This window comes from Phocoena sinus, chromosome 1 (assembly GCF_008692025.1).
Source record: "Phocoena sinus isolate mPhoSin1 chromosome 1, mPhoSin1.pri, whole genome shotgun sequence".
Classification (NCBI taxonomy): Eukaryota; Metazoa; Chordata; class Mammalia; order Artiodactyla; family Phocoenidae; genus Phocoena; species Phocoena sinus.
The window spans coordinates 65,098,764-65,113,136 of record NC_045763.1 but is presented as its reverse complement, the minus strand read 5'-3'; the positions used below and the strand labels follow the sequence as shown (position 1 = coordinate 65,113,136).

General features: G+C 34.1%; 1 protein-coding gene across 1 annotated transcript in view; it reads right to left on the bottom strand.

Moving 5' to 3' along the window:
• The window catches only part of TNNI3K (TNNI3 interacting kinase), a 290,825-nt gene extending 279,734 nt beyond the window's left edge, over positions 1-11,091 (bottom strand). The window contains exons 1-3 of the mRNA XM_032602669.1: positions 10,988-11,091; positions 10,276-10,384; positions 28-113 (exon numbers count right to left, since the gene is read on the bottom strand). Of these exons, the coding sequence (XP_032458560.1) occupies positions 28-113; positions 10,276-10,384; positions 10,988-11,027 (235 nt within the window). The 5' untranslated portion in view covers positions 11,028-11,091. The remainder of the gene's footprint in view (positions 1-27; positions 114-10,275; positions 10,385-10,987) is intronic.
• Positions 11,092-14,373: the final 3,282 nt, after the last annotated feature.

Sequence of the window (14,373 nt, the reverse complement as noted above, 5' to 3'; positions counted from 1 at the left end):
ATAAAGTATTGAGTTCCAAGCACTCACCTCCACAAATGCAACATAAATGAAGTAGAGACAGACCATTTTCTGTGCGGTAATTTAAATTGACTTTACTGAAGGCATCATCAGAACTGAAAAACATATTTTACAGATGATTACAAATTTCAGCTTTTAGTTTATCATTTTTCATTTGAAAAATTATAATAGGGAATCCTGTTACTACAAATTCAGAAATATATCTTTTCTAGGATTCTTTTGTACCTAGAGAAAAGAATTTTGAGTATACCTCTAGATGAATAATAACTAAAATCATGAGAAAATAATATTAAAAGTTTGAGAGACCAAGTTTAAATTAAAGACTATCATACAAGTTCTATGTTCTGCATATAATTTGAACTTTTCAGGACACGTTAATGAATTAAAATTTGTGTATAAGTAGAAAACACAGGTATTTGAAAATAAACCCATTTCTCTCACAATCAAAACCTTATATAATATTTAGGGAGAAATTCAAGAAATTCTCTCCAAAAAGAAAAAACAAAAAAAAGGTATCATTTGATAAGAGACTGGAAAAAGGAATACAGTCCCAATGTATTACAAATTCTGCCTGAAGCAAAGTTTCCTTATACTCTGACTGGGTCAGATTTCACAGATAAAGAAGGTCTAAACTCTGATAAGGTACTATGATACAGTCCCAGGTGAGAAGAGAAGTAGTGTTAGTGATTCAATTAATGTAATCCTTGCCTTTGAACAAAGACCATTGCACCAGGAGGGCCCTAGAGAACCATAGGTAGCCTTTGAAAAAAATGTAAAGCTAAAATTCTCGACCTCTTGAGGTCACTGGTACTCCCAGGACATTTTTCAGTAGAAATGAGATAGTATCTTTGGCCTCCCAGGTTAATTTCAAGCTGCCTCCTACCTATTTAAATCTCCAGCAGCTTTAGTGAGATAGCAAAGTCTTTGGTGAATGAGCCTTCCATATCATTTGTAAAGTACTTACACTTGAAAGGTACTATAAATTCAGAACATTATCATCAAGGCACCTAGTTAAGAACTTCAAAAGCTACTGAAATTTTAAAACAGAAAAAGAAAAGGTGCTATTCTCCAGGCTGCTGCTAAAAAGAGAAGCCTCTAATTCCAGGGATTTTGAAGGATTTCAGTGAAATGCTTTAATTAGAAATGGCAAGTCCAGTGGTTTGTTTTCATAGACATGGAAATATTGCAGAACTTTCTCACCCTCTACACTTTCTTGCTTTCCATATTCAATTTCCCAGTAGCAAAGTCCACAGACATAGTTACTCACGTTGAGAAATATACCTCAACTTGCTTTGGAATGCCACACGTTGAAGTACAATGAACACCACGTCATTTTTACAAATGTTGCTAATATAATATAGCAAGGAGCCCAGGATTTCATGAAAAATAGTTAAGAATTTAACTCACTTCTATCTGCACCTTCCCCAGCTGAATGAACAATGCAAACAAACAAAAAAATCTAATGAAAATAACACTATTTAAAATGTCTACCAAAGGAGCCTAATTGTAAATGGTATAGCTATTTCATGGTATGAACAGAAACTTTACAAAATAACATGGTTCTTGGAAATATGTGGCCTTTGCCTGAGCCAGACATCTAAATTCTCAAAGCCAGGTGTATTATAGATGTCTTGGAGAAATTCAACTAATAGGTACTACTAAGTAAAGTACACTCAGCAGCCCAACTTGGAAATGCATTCATAGTTCTTCTCCGTGGTTATGATTTCAAATAGTACAGGTTTTCTGAAGAGCTGAACTCTGCTTTTAAAGCTAGGTAGATTGGATTTCTCTCTTAAAGTTTATAGGAAATTAGTGATAAATAAAAAGAAAAAAAAAAAACTGTAGCTAGCCGTTGAAGATGTTGATTGACAGTGATTCAGAAGCTCTGAGCTGCTTTGGCTTTTCTTCCTTGGTCCTTCCATTATCTAGCAAATGAAATACACAATAAGAACACAAGACAGAAAACAAAGTATTGGAGTGGGGCAGGAGAGGGAAGCCTTCTGTTAAATGTAAAGAACTGTACAATCTTCAGCCTAAGAGAAAAAGGGAGAAGGAAGTATTGACTCTTTTGAGCTAACTATAACAAACTGAATGGCAAATACTGAAAGAAGATAAAGCTTGAGAACTCCTCTGTAGCAATAAACCCTTGAGAAAAATTAGTTTTCCAATGTGTATCTCTAATATTATACAGCAATACCTACCATGTTTTGATGTTTTAAAAGTGGAAAAAATCATTTCAGCAGTGTAGGTACTTCTTAAATCTTGGGTCTTGTATTCACACCAGGACTGAAATCGTATCCTGTTCCCGTCTTTAAGTAGTGCTTTTTTTTTTTTTTCTTTTTCTCCAATTTGGGCAAGTTATTTAACCTCCTCAAGTCTCACTTTCTTCAGTTATAAAATTATTAAAATGATTCACATGACATTGTGTTATGAAGAAAAATGGAATTAAGTGCTTACTATAGTACTTGGTACATGATATGTTATCATTACTATTTTTAGCAAGTTTACTGTGAATGTACAACTTTCCTTTTGTAGTCTAAGTCTTGAGAGAAATTTAGCACAATTTTCAAAACAAGTTTGAACTTCTTTGACCTCTCACATTTCACAACCTGTAAAATTTCCCTATTTTGACCAAGTTGACTGTTGTGACATCTAGTACCTATCAGTGATTCAGAGCAACTACTAGAATCACAGTTTTGTAATACAAGGCCAGCAGCATCATTACTATGGGGAAGGCATTTTCAACATTGGAGATATTAAAAGAACAACAGAATCCAAAGGAAAAAATGATTGTGCTGAAAATCATTTTATGGAGAAGGTAGACTCAATTGCTTTCTTTTTCCAAGTTCTAACTTTGATGATATATTCAATCAGTCTGGCACGACACCTACTGAACACCCAACTGTGTGTTCCACCTCTGTTCTTAATGCTCATTTCAGGTTGTTTTCAACAGTCTACTTGATAGGAGCTATTCACTAATTCCTGGATCGTTTAAGTGCGCCAGTCTTGCGAACACGCACAATAGAGAGAATCCTGCAGTTGACCTTAGCATTAGTCCGATCTCTAATGCTCCAAGCAGCTTTGCAAAGAAAGTAAACACTGAATAAACAGAAAAAATAAGGTGATAAAGTCTATTGCTTTATTTAAAAAAAAAACACTAAATGAATGTATATTGTTTACATAAATAAGACTGAAAGTATGAATTATATTAGAGACTTTTTATTCAACATTCTTTAACTTACTGAATCTTACGCTAGATTTGACCATTCATAAGTAAATCAGTATACAGTCCTAAATAGCTCCTTGTCAAAACTGAGCTGTAGTCTCTTACTTTTATTTTCCTCTTGAATTCTATTTTCCCTGAACTCATGCAACTTCTATTAATGCCAACAAAATGAATAAACAGAGAATAGACTCCCACAGTGTTTGTCAGTTAAGCACAATTTTAATAGTAAAATTTTTATCTTAACTTTAATAACTGGAATGTAATTTTTTTTTTTTAATGAGAGTTACTTTGGGGCTATACTTGAATCCTAATTCTCACTTCCTGTTAACTTCTAGTCAAATGTTCCTGTCAAATGTTTGATACATGTAATTAAAATATTCGAGATTTTAAAGCAATCATTCCTAGGGGAGATATTTTCCCTTCTTTTGCCTCTTCTAAAGGAACTGTATGTGTCAAATTCACTGCCAGTTGAGCATCACTTATGTATTCTAATATCCTAAGCTCAATTTATTTTTTAATTTTCCCTTACATTTTTTATCACCTGCCATGCCATACTGTAACTTAACATATCCTAATGAGTTCACAGTGCTTGCTGGTGCATGAATGAAGTTCCTAATTAAAATGAAGTCACTATATGAATATATTTCTAATAGTAAATTCTGTCCTTCATCATTAAAAATGGTAGTTTTGGGCACAAAGGTTACTTTCTTTCTTGTAGCATAATGAACTCTTTTCTTAGCCTTTACCATTTATCCAGAAAAGTATGCAGTTTTGTGATCCAATTAAACTTCTCATGACCTCATCCTTTCAAGAAGATATCTGACATGTTCACAAATGGAAACTTATTAAAATGTAACATTTGAACACTTGGCCAAAGCCAAAATATTCAGATAGGTAGAAAAATTTCTTAAATTAATTCATTGGTTGAAATGTAGGTAAAGGCCAAGAAAGTAGAAAGAAGGTAAAAATTTGTTATGGATCATCTAGTTTCCAAAATTGATAATTTAGGTTTCAAATGGCTGGTTGTAACTTCTTGTGCAGTTCTTGATGGCTGCTGCTGATTTTCCCCCAAACAATAAAAACAGAAGAATCATCAATAAGATCTGTTCCCAAGATACATCCCCCAAAAATATCCAGAAACATATTTGTCCAATATCTTCCAGATCAAATCTGCAAACTGACAATATGAAGCATATTCATTCTTTCATTCATACAATAAACAATTATTGAGATACAGTGGCAGGGTAAGAATAATTAAGGTTGATAAAACTGGTACAATAATAATTATTATCTCATAGGGTTATTGTGAGGTTTAAATGGGTTAGATCTTTTAAGACTTTTATAAATACTAGCTGCTATAATAACTTTTATTCCTAAAGCATTGATATTATTTTAACTTTTTTATTGTTTTGCTTTGCATTTGAGAAGGGGGATAGGAAAGTGAAAGGGAAGATGGAGGCAGTATGGGATAGGAGGGAAGAATAGCGGGAGGATAAAAGGGGGAGAGATAGTGAGAGCGAGTGATGTACTAAACTAGAGAGAAAGAGACAGAGACAGGGACAGAAACAGTGTTTGATATCAGGCTGCTTCAAGGTTTTTTACAAGATATTCCTGTAAAACTATTACTTAGCTAGTTTTACCTAGACAAGCAAGAAAAGAAATAGAGAGGTAGACAGTCTTGGGACAATGTGAATTCTCTGCTTTTTGGTTTGAAGTCTTTTTGTTGTTTTCTGTTTCATTGCTAATTAACACAATGCACTTATCAAACATACCAAATAATCCTTTCACTCAATTTTATTTTTTTTTAAGATGGAATTTACTCCCTCAATACTCTACTTAGCACCTTGATAGAGAATTTTACTTTCCTTTGGTAAGGTCAGTCTGTGATGTTTCTGGAGCTATTCATTTTATAATAGCTAATTTTCATAATTGGTTATAGTTCTGAAAAAGTAGGTTTTTGGAAGATATTTCATTTGGATCATAAGTATGGTGGACTGCAGCTGGGCCCAGAGGAACTTTTCAGGGAGAAAATAAGCAGGAAAGTACATCTCAGAAAACTTCCTTTGTTTTTTTTCTTTTTCAGTTCTTCTAAATAGTGCAAGTGCTTTCCCATGGAACAGAGCATCCTCTTGACTACTTTTATTTTTTAAACCTAATCAATTTCAAAGTGAGATATTAGCATTTTTGACCAAGGTATATCTACTCAATGCCAAAATGAGATTAAAAATGAGAAAAAATAGTGTTTTTCTGATTATGTTGAAAAGTCATAGCACTGAAAAATTATAACTTCTTTGGAATCTCTTCATAGACATATTACAGATTAAGCAGATTAAAAGTAGGCTTGACAATGAAATCAGAAAAACATAGTTCTAAAATTTCTAAAGATTTAAAAACATTGAAACAAAATAATTTAATTGGAAGCATTTTAAAAGTTGCATATGGAGACCCATCATGTAAGTGGTTTTCAAAGTTCATGTAAGGGCCCGTGTATCACCAAGGTGTGGGAGTGGGAGTGTAAAATATATTCTTCCACTCCCACATGCAGGGGCAGTTCTAGTACACAGGACATAGCAAACTCGTAGAGTGGCACGGGGTAGGTGAAAAGTTTTCAAAGATAATTCTTATCCATAGTTCTTTCCCCTTCCTAGTTCGAGAACTAAGATCATGAAGATCATACATTTTGAAGTGAAGTACAGATGGGTGGAATCCCTGCACAACTGTACAAGTTGTGTAACCTGGCTCAAGCCAGTTTACTTTGATTAGTCTTATTTTCTTCAGGTATAAAATGGCAAGCTCAATACCTACTCCAGAAGGATGTGAACATAAACAATGACGATTAGTTTTTAACTAACATTTTTGAGTGTTTACCATGTGCCAGTCACCGAGCTCAAAGCACCTTACATATATACATTTACGATTATATGAGCTAATGCATATTAAAATACCTAGAAGCATGCCTGGCATATGGTAGGCGCTAAGTTAATTTGTTTTTCTTTCAAGTGCTATACAAATAGCTCTTACAAATACATACAAATATAAATAAAGCTAAGTAGACAAAGAAGCTGCCTTTAGTGAACATGTATACTAGTGGTTAGACAGACCTGTAAAATGAATAAAGACAGCACCAGGTAGTAAGTGCTATTATATTGATAAATGTAAAGATCAGAGAGAGCAAAGAGGAGGAAATAACCACACAATGTACTCCAGTGTACCACTTCTGTCTTTCCTTCTTCTGCCTTCTCTATTTCCTCATTTGTTCCAGTCTCTCCTCTATTATCTCAACAAATGTTCAAAATTATGCATGAATTCAACTTTATTGTGGAAGATGAAGGAACATTCAATTTCCATTCCTCTTCTTTCCCATAGCAAGCTCTTTTTTCAAAGCTGCTATAAATTGTCATAAGCAAGATAATGGTTTAGCTCTGTTTGTCTTTTTTAAGTTTAGAACTTATATTGCTCTGTACTATATTGTGGGTGAAAGCTATACCAGGAGGTTGTGTATTTGAGGTGACATAAGTTTTGCTTTATGATGCAGAAAATCTCTTTTAATGAATGGAATTAGTATCTACCATGAATGCTGTAAAGAAACTTGTCAACAAGTGAAAACAACCAAAAAATCTGCAAAAAGAAAAACCACAGGCAAATCTATGTTTACACTAGTGATCTATGACTCTAGTATTAAATACTTCTTTTTAGGCACCTTATAGTTTTCCTTCTATCTATATGTTTAGAGGAAGCCTGATGTCAAGCAGAATTACACAGTTGTCCATCACAGAAGTATTTCTTACATCACATAAACCATGAATAAAGATGAGAAAGAAAGATTCTAAGATTTAACACCTAAAATGTCCTAGATACTAGATTAAATGTGATCTCATACAATATTATGTTTAAACTTCCCAACTACTCTGAAAATTTTGATGTGTAAGCCAATGAGTAAGACAATTTATATTCTCAATATTCCATTCTTTTCTTTCCTTGTCATCCATCAAATTATTCTAGAGAAAAGAAAATCCTGAGAACTCTGCCCTAGGCAGGATCGACTTTCTTTCCCTATGATGCCATCTGCCTTGATGGAAGCAGACAAAGCAGAGTGCTCTGGTTCTGGTTGTTTGCTTGTTTGCTTCCTTGACTCTCTGTAGACCATACTAGTTGCCTGCTTTCTGTTTTCATATTCCTCATTCCTTCACCCACATCATCGCAGACAGAGTTCTCAGTGCAACTTAGGTATCTTTCTAGAAGTGTAGTTTTCAAACTTTAGCTGAAGTATCATTTTTAGCATGCAAAAGTATTACCTGGGGAGCTTGTTAAAAATTCAGGTCTCTGGAAATCATCCCCAGAGATTCTAATTCATTTGATATGGGGTAGAATCACGGATTCTAAAATTTTTGCAAGAACTGCTGGCTATTTTACTGTGGGAGGTCCTTAGCCCTTGGAGAAACACGATTCTAGGCTGTGGGTAATCCTCTCCTCAGCCTCATTATTATCACTTCTGGCTAATGGGACATTTCTGTAGGTTCTTTAATGGCTTCAGCACCAGACTACAAGTCTTCCTCTCCTCAAAATGCCCTACCATTATTCTCAGGGAATTTGACATCCATTTTGATGAGCCTTCTAATACTCTAGTCTGAAAATTCTTCAAATACCTCTTGATTACAATCTTTAAAAGTTATACTTCAGATTTTGGCACCATTTTGAAATGTTCTAACATTTTACATTTTTATTTTTGAAAACATCCTCTTGATATAAAAACACTTTATCCTAATTTTCTCACTTCTTAACTTTGAATAAACTATTGGTTACTCCCACTTGGTAATAAAGTCTTCAGTCTTTCAAAATGCCCTTATTTACCCAATCAATCATGATAATAGAAACCTCCAGTTATTCAACGCTTACTGTGCGTTAGTCTCTGTACTCAGCATTTGACATCATTTTTCAAATGCCCTGTAAGGTCATTATTATTAACGTCATTTTACAGATGAAAATGAGCCTCAAGGAGATTAAGTAATATGCCCAAAGATACATTTCTTGTAAATAAAAGAAACTGGATTTAAAACTATGGTTGCAAAATCCTTATGCTGACTGACACAGCTTTCTTACTCAGCTTAGGTAAAATGGTCAAGACATTAAGTTTTCTTGCTACCAGTAGACTTTCCATGGTACTCATCCATTCTTGCCTATATATCTTTACTCAACTATGCCTTTTATCTGGAATGCTTTACAAAACCAATGAATAAATCAAGACAACAAAATCTTCTTTTTTTGTATTTGAAAGCCATCTTGTTTTTTCTTCCACTTAGCACTTGTCATAGGCTGTCTTCTGTGAGTTATTTATATATGCCTTTCCCTTCAACGAGATTGTGAAACTCCGGGAGCAAGAATCAGCGTGTAGTAGGAAGCTGGGGAGACCTTGCTACAAATCACAGTTCCAGTGCTTACTGACCATATGACCTTGACAAATCCAATGTCTCTGCTCCTTACTTTATTATCCACCAGAAGTAATATTATCTATCACACAGGGCCATGGTGTAGATTAAATAATGGTTTATATTTGATGTGTCTGGAATAACACCTTGAATATAGCTGGCACAATAAATCCAGCTACAGTAGGACCTGCAGAAACAGCTGCTTGTTGTTGATGTGGAAAGAGAAAAAAGTACATTTCAAGCTTAATCCTTAAAAGGATATGTCTGTTTAAATTAGTCTTGACATATTTGCAAAATAGTTCCCAAATTTAAAAAATAACAACAAATAAATGAGATTTTAACTGTATAAAGTTGAGGAAAATCTCCAATTTGATCACATTTCATTCAGCATATTTATCTGTCAATAAGAGCTAGAGGGTTTATGATTAAGTTCTACATTCATAGCTCTTTTCCAACAAAATTAATATGTATGTATAAACTATTATACCAAAGTGCCAGTCACATCTCTACAGGACTTTCAAATGTTTTCCCGTAAGTGAGCATATGATAATACTTGCAAAAGTCATCCCAGTGTATCTCATCATGAGTGTCAAAGCTGAGTTAATCATTTTGGGCTAAATAACATGGAAAATTAACTACTTCCCAAACCATAAATTGAATACTTATGAAGGCCTTATTAACCCACTGACAAATTTTATATAAACTATATTATACATGGGTAATTTTATTTGCCAGTTATGTGAGCTTTGTATGTTTACTATATCTGAAATTTCTTTTGAAAAGTATGTCATTTGGTCATTGCTTTACACTTATTTTCCGAGTAAAATGGTTAGAGTCCTTTGTCATTAGTGGATTACATGAATAACACAGCTGTAAGTGAACATGGCTAATTGGCCTTTGTGGAACTTTTCCTCAGTCAGGCAGCTAACTTAAATTGACTCTCCAAAATACATTGTTTCTCAATGCCAAGATTCAATTTCTCCAAAAGGTTGCTTGTGTATATAAGGGCTCTGCCCTTCTTTTCTGAACATTTTGTGTCTTACAAGGTTGTGACAATATGCCAGATTATTTTTATCTTGTTATCATGGAACAAAACCCACTGAAAGCCTGAAGCCAATATTACACATTGGTATATGATTGTTCAGGGGAAGAATGATGCACAGTTTCATTAACAGACAGCGTTTCAATGTCAAGAGACCAAAGGGTTTGTTAAAATTGGAGTTCTCTAGTAGTCCAAAAAGAAAAGTGTGGCCAATATTCTACCACCATTTGGGAAGAGAAGTCTTACTGTTTGTTGCTGGCATGGCTCACAAGAATGATCTAATTCTAGAGAAGATTATTCAGATCAGCAACAGTTTGTATTCAAAGGCTAGCCTTTAGGTTCCTTTCTCTTTAAACTTTAGTGATGGGAACAGGCAAGGCATATTTTAAGGAGATAAGATATTTGCATTTTAGGGGCTATATGAATGGGCAGGAAGAGATAACCTTATATTCTAAGGTTAACATAGGAGGTTATATGGGTTGTGTTTTTAAACACAGATATAGCTAAAAACTAGATCAACAATGAAAACAATTATACAGAGAAATAATAACTGACAACTTTACCCAAATATATGCCTTAGTTCTGTAAGTTCTTTTTCTTTGATCCGCAGGTCATCTTCTAATCTTTCTATTACAATAACATAAGATTCACTGACTTTCTTCTTCCATTCATCTAGTAAGGAAAAACAAAAGGGATTGACTCATAGCTCTTTTGCAAAATGCAGACACAGATCATAACATACAAGTGATTAAAACTCTGTTTTTTACTCTGAATTATACAATACTTAATTTAAATTACTGATTGTGAGTTTAAAATGCAGATGTTTATATTTAAAATGCAATCATATTGAATCGTAGTAATTAAGAACCCATTTGATATTGGATAATATATTTACATAGAAGAATATCTTTGACTTATTTCATTTGATTTTATTGCATTATAATTATAGCAATCTCTAGTTGCTAGACAAGAATTTTTAGGTTTTAAATACTAGATACTTAAGATGTAATCCTAAAATCCCTATATTCAACAGTATTCCAATTTTTTTTCTATAACATTATACCTAGGAACTAGTAGAAACAGAAAATTATAAGAAATTTTCTGTTTTTCTCTAAAGACCTTTCAGAGAAAAATAATTTGAGTTCAGATAATCTTCTTAACACTTTCATATGTTATCTTATACTCTTGTAAAAATTAGCAGATATTCCAGTGAAATGTTAACTATATATAACAACTATTGAACTATATTATATTTAAAGATATAAGAATAATTACCAGTACAAGTTTGGGTTGGTCTGGATTTATAATTTCCCATTTGTTAGAAGATTCTTCTTTTCCCAAGTGCAGTTCCTCAGGTTACAAGATTCCAAGTTCAAGTGAAGTGGCAGTCCAGTTGAAAAATACTTTGATAGTCTGGCTAAAAATAAGCTGACCGCCAAATGGAATGTCATACAACAATGACAAAGAACAAAATAGTTTGTGCTTTCAAGGGTGAAATCATAAAGGGAATTAATCAGTCTGTTTAAAAGAGCTGTATCAAAGATAAATAGTAAATGCTTCCATAAGATTATTTGCCTTCATCAATTGGCTATCTACCCATATATACCTTGATGGGCATTTCTTTAATCTAGAAAATGATTCAGTTACATCTGAGGTTCACAAAGAGCCATTAAAACTACCTAGATCTTCTTTCAGGATCATTTTCTCCTGAGACAAAGTAATGACGATTGGAAAAGAGTGACTGGTGACAGAATTTGTCTCTATAGTATATATATAATGGAAACCCACATCTTATGGCATGCTACTAATAGAAATGAATGTAAATTTGGCCTAGAGTAGAGCTATAAAATTATTTTTGTAGGAAGAAATTCTCAACATAGACCATGATTAATTTACACCACTTGTTGATTATGTTGACCATAAGAGTCATAGTTAAGAATATGACACTAAGTTCTACAAATAGCAATTCATAAAATAACAAGAATAATATCACAAATAATAAGATGGAATGCTTACAGTGTGCCAGACACTAGTCTAAATGCTTTACATACATTTTGTCATTTATACCTCATACAATCCTGCAAAGTATATATTATTCTCATGTTATAGATAAGAAAAATCCATATTTGCTAACAGGTGGAGGAATCTGGAATCAATTCTGAGTCTATATGATTATAAAGTCCAAGTTAGATATTATTATTGATATCTCCCATAATTCCTCTTTAATTCACCTTCCATTTACTTCATGGGGGCATTTCTCTTTGTACATGAATATTTCTATTGATATAAATGAACTCAGGGTAAGATGGAGAATAAATGGAAAACCCAGAAAGAAAAGTTATCTAATTTTTAACTATATATTTCTTTTGGATAATGTAATTATACCTAGAATATATACATTTCAATCTTGAAATTCATCTCCAGAGGCTATAGTTTCAATGTAATAGGTATGAATTTTATATTTATTATAGTTGAATGTTCAAACAACTGTTTCCTTTTGAAGCAAATGCTTAGACAAATTTATTATTCCTCACTACTTTTTCTCAGCAAAGGTAATTTAAGTTCCAGATGGAGGGTCTTCATACTGATCAGATACAATTGGAGAAGCAGGTATCTGGGGTTATGGACATCTCTGTCCTCCCCTGGATATAATTTTCCTTATCCCCCCTCCTCAGTATATGCTGCCATGGCCGTTGATGTCTGTTACACTGTGGTGGCCTTTGGTTACTTGATCCATGCACTCTGCATTTTCCTTGTTTGAAGGCCAGACATCTTCAGTTACACCAGCTTTCTCTCAGCACTTGTGTGACCCCATCCCTTCAGGTCAGAAAGTCTTTGCTTTCCCCAGACATGCTGCCCTCAGGCCCATCAGCCTATGCACCTGACTTCCTAAATGCTTGGTACTGGAGACCAAGCATTCAGTACAGTCCTAAAGACCAAACTGGATAGTCTTCTTTAAGAGGCTTGCAATCTCCCAGGGCTACACCTTGGGAAGTAATGCACAAGCATCCTTCTCTCAGATTTCCATGGCTTTCATACCTTGAATCCAGAGGGACAGGGATGGGAGCCAGGGCTCTTGACCTTCTTGAGGACATCTAAATCTGTCTATTTTTCCCGATTTTCTTTCTTATTTCTCTCTCCATTACTTCCAATCTTATTCGTGTGGGTGTGTGTGTATGTGTGTGTGTGTGCGTTTGTGTGTTGCCTCTACCGATGAAAGAAAAGCTAGTTCTTATATCATCTTACATTGTCTTTCCAATTTCCTCTTTGGTACATAAGTTTAATGCACTGATTTTTAGAACTTTTCCTTTTAATTTTTGAAAATATTTTTATTCTCTCAGAAAGGCTGGCTCTTACAAATGAAAGCTTAGACTTTCAAAGCTACAATTTTTGCTGAGTTTGAAAATCCAATCAGCAACTCAATTGAATTTTTCTACACCCTGAGGCAATAAATTTTGCTAAAGAATGGTGAAAATGATAATCTCAATACCTAACATATTAAATGTTATTGAATTTCCTACTTCCAAAGGAACACTATCTATTAGCCCTTTTATGGCTGTGAGTCTAGGTCATGGATTGAGGGCAATGGAGGTGCCTTCAGGGCTGTGAAGAAAAGGCTGGAATAAGTAAATGATCCAGGATAACAATCCTGCGTTTCTTTCCTAAAGAATCCTGGAGGGCATCCACATGGTAGCAGAAAATATTTTCTCCGCTTCTCTGTAAAAATTTCTGTAAAAATTCTTTTTACCTTGAGTTGATAACGTGCTCTAAATTGAACTCTACTCTACCAGTTGTGAGATTTCCAGAAGTGCAGAATGTCATATATTATCAAAAACACAACCTAATTACAAAAATGGTCACCTTCTCAAACTTTAGTGAGAGTAGACACTATCTGAGGAGGTTTGTAAAAAAAAATAGAAACCGGGGCTCCATACCCAGAAATTCTGACTCAGTAGATCAGGAGTAGGGCCTAGAATATGAATTTTAACAGGCACCCCTAGTGATTCTAACGTAGATGCTACTTGTAGCTTACTTCGAGGAGCACTATTTTAAAATGGCTTAAAGTGAGATGCATACTCACTGGAAGGTTTTTGAGCCTTTGAATTCCACGTAAGAAAAAAGAGGAGAGAAAACTGAAATAAAGAGAAAAATAAGACTGTTTCACATTCTCAATGGGTTCTATCCTATGGTAATCAGTGAGGCAATAGATGATTTGGCTGTGCATATATAATGTCATATTGTAAAGCTGAATCACAAAAGTGGAAGCAACCAAGATGCCTTTTCACAGGTGAATAGATAAACGAATGTGCATGTATATTCATACAGTGGAAATTTATTCAGCAATAAAAGAAAGGAGGTACCAAGCCGAGAAAAATCATGGAAGAACCTTAAACGAATATTGCTAATTGAAAGAGCCAGTCAGAGAAGGCTGTATACTATATGATTCTAACTATACAACATTTTGGGAAAGGCAAAACTTTGGAGACAGTAAAGAGATGAATGGTTGCCAGGGGAGCAGGAATAATGGGAGGCAGGAATAGGTGGAGCACAGGAAATCTTCAGGGTCATGAAATTCTCCTGTATGATATTCTAAGGGTGGATATATGCCATTATACATTTGGAAGAAACCACAGAACTGTAAAAAACTAATGTAACCTATG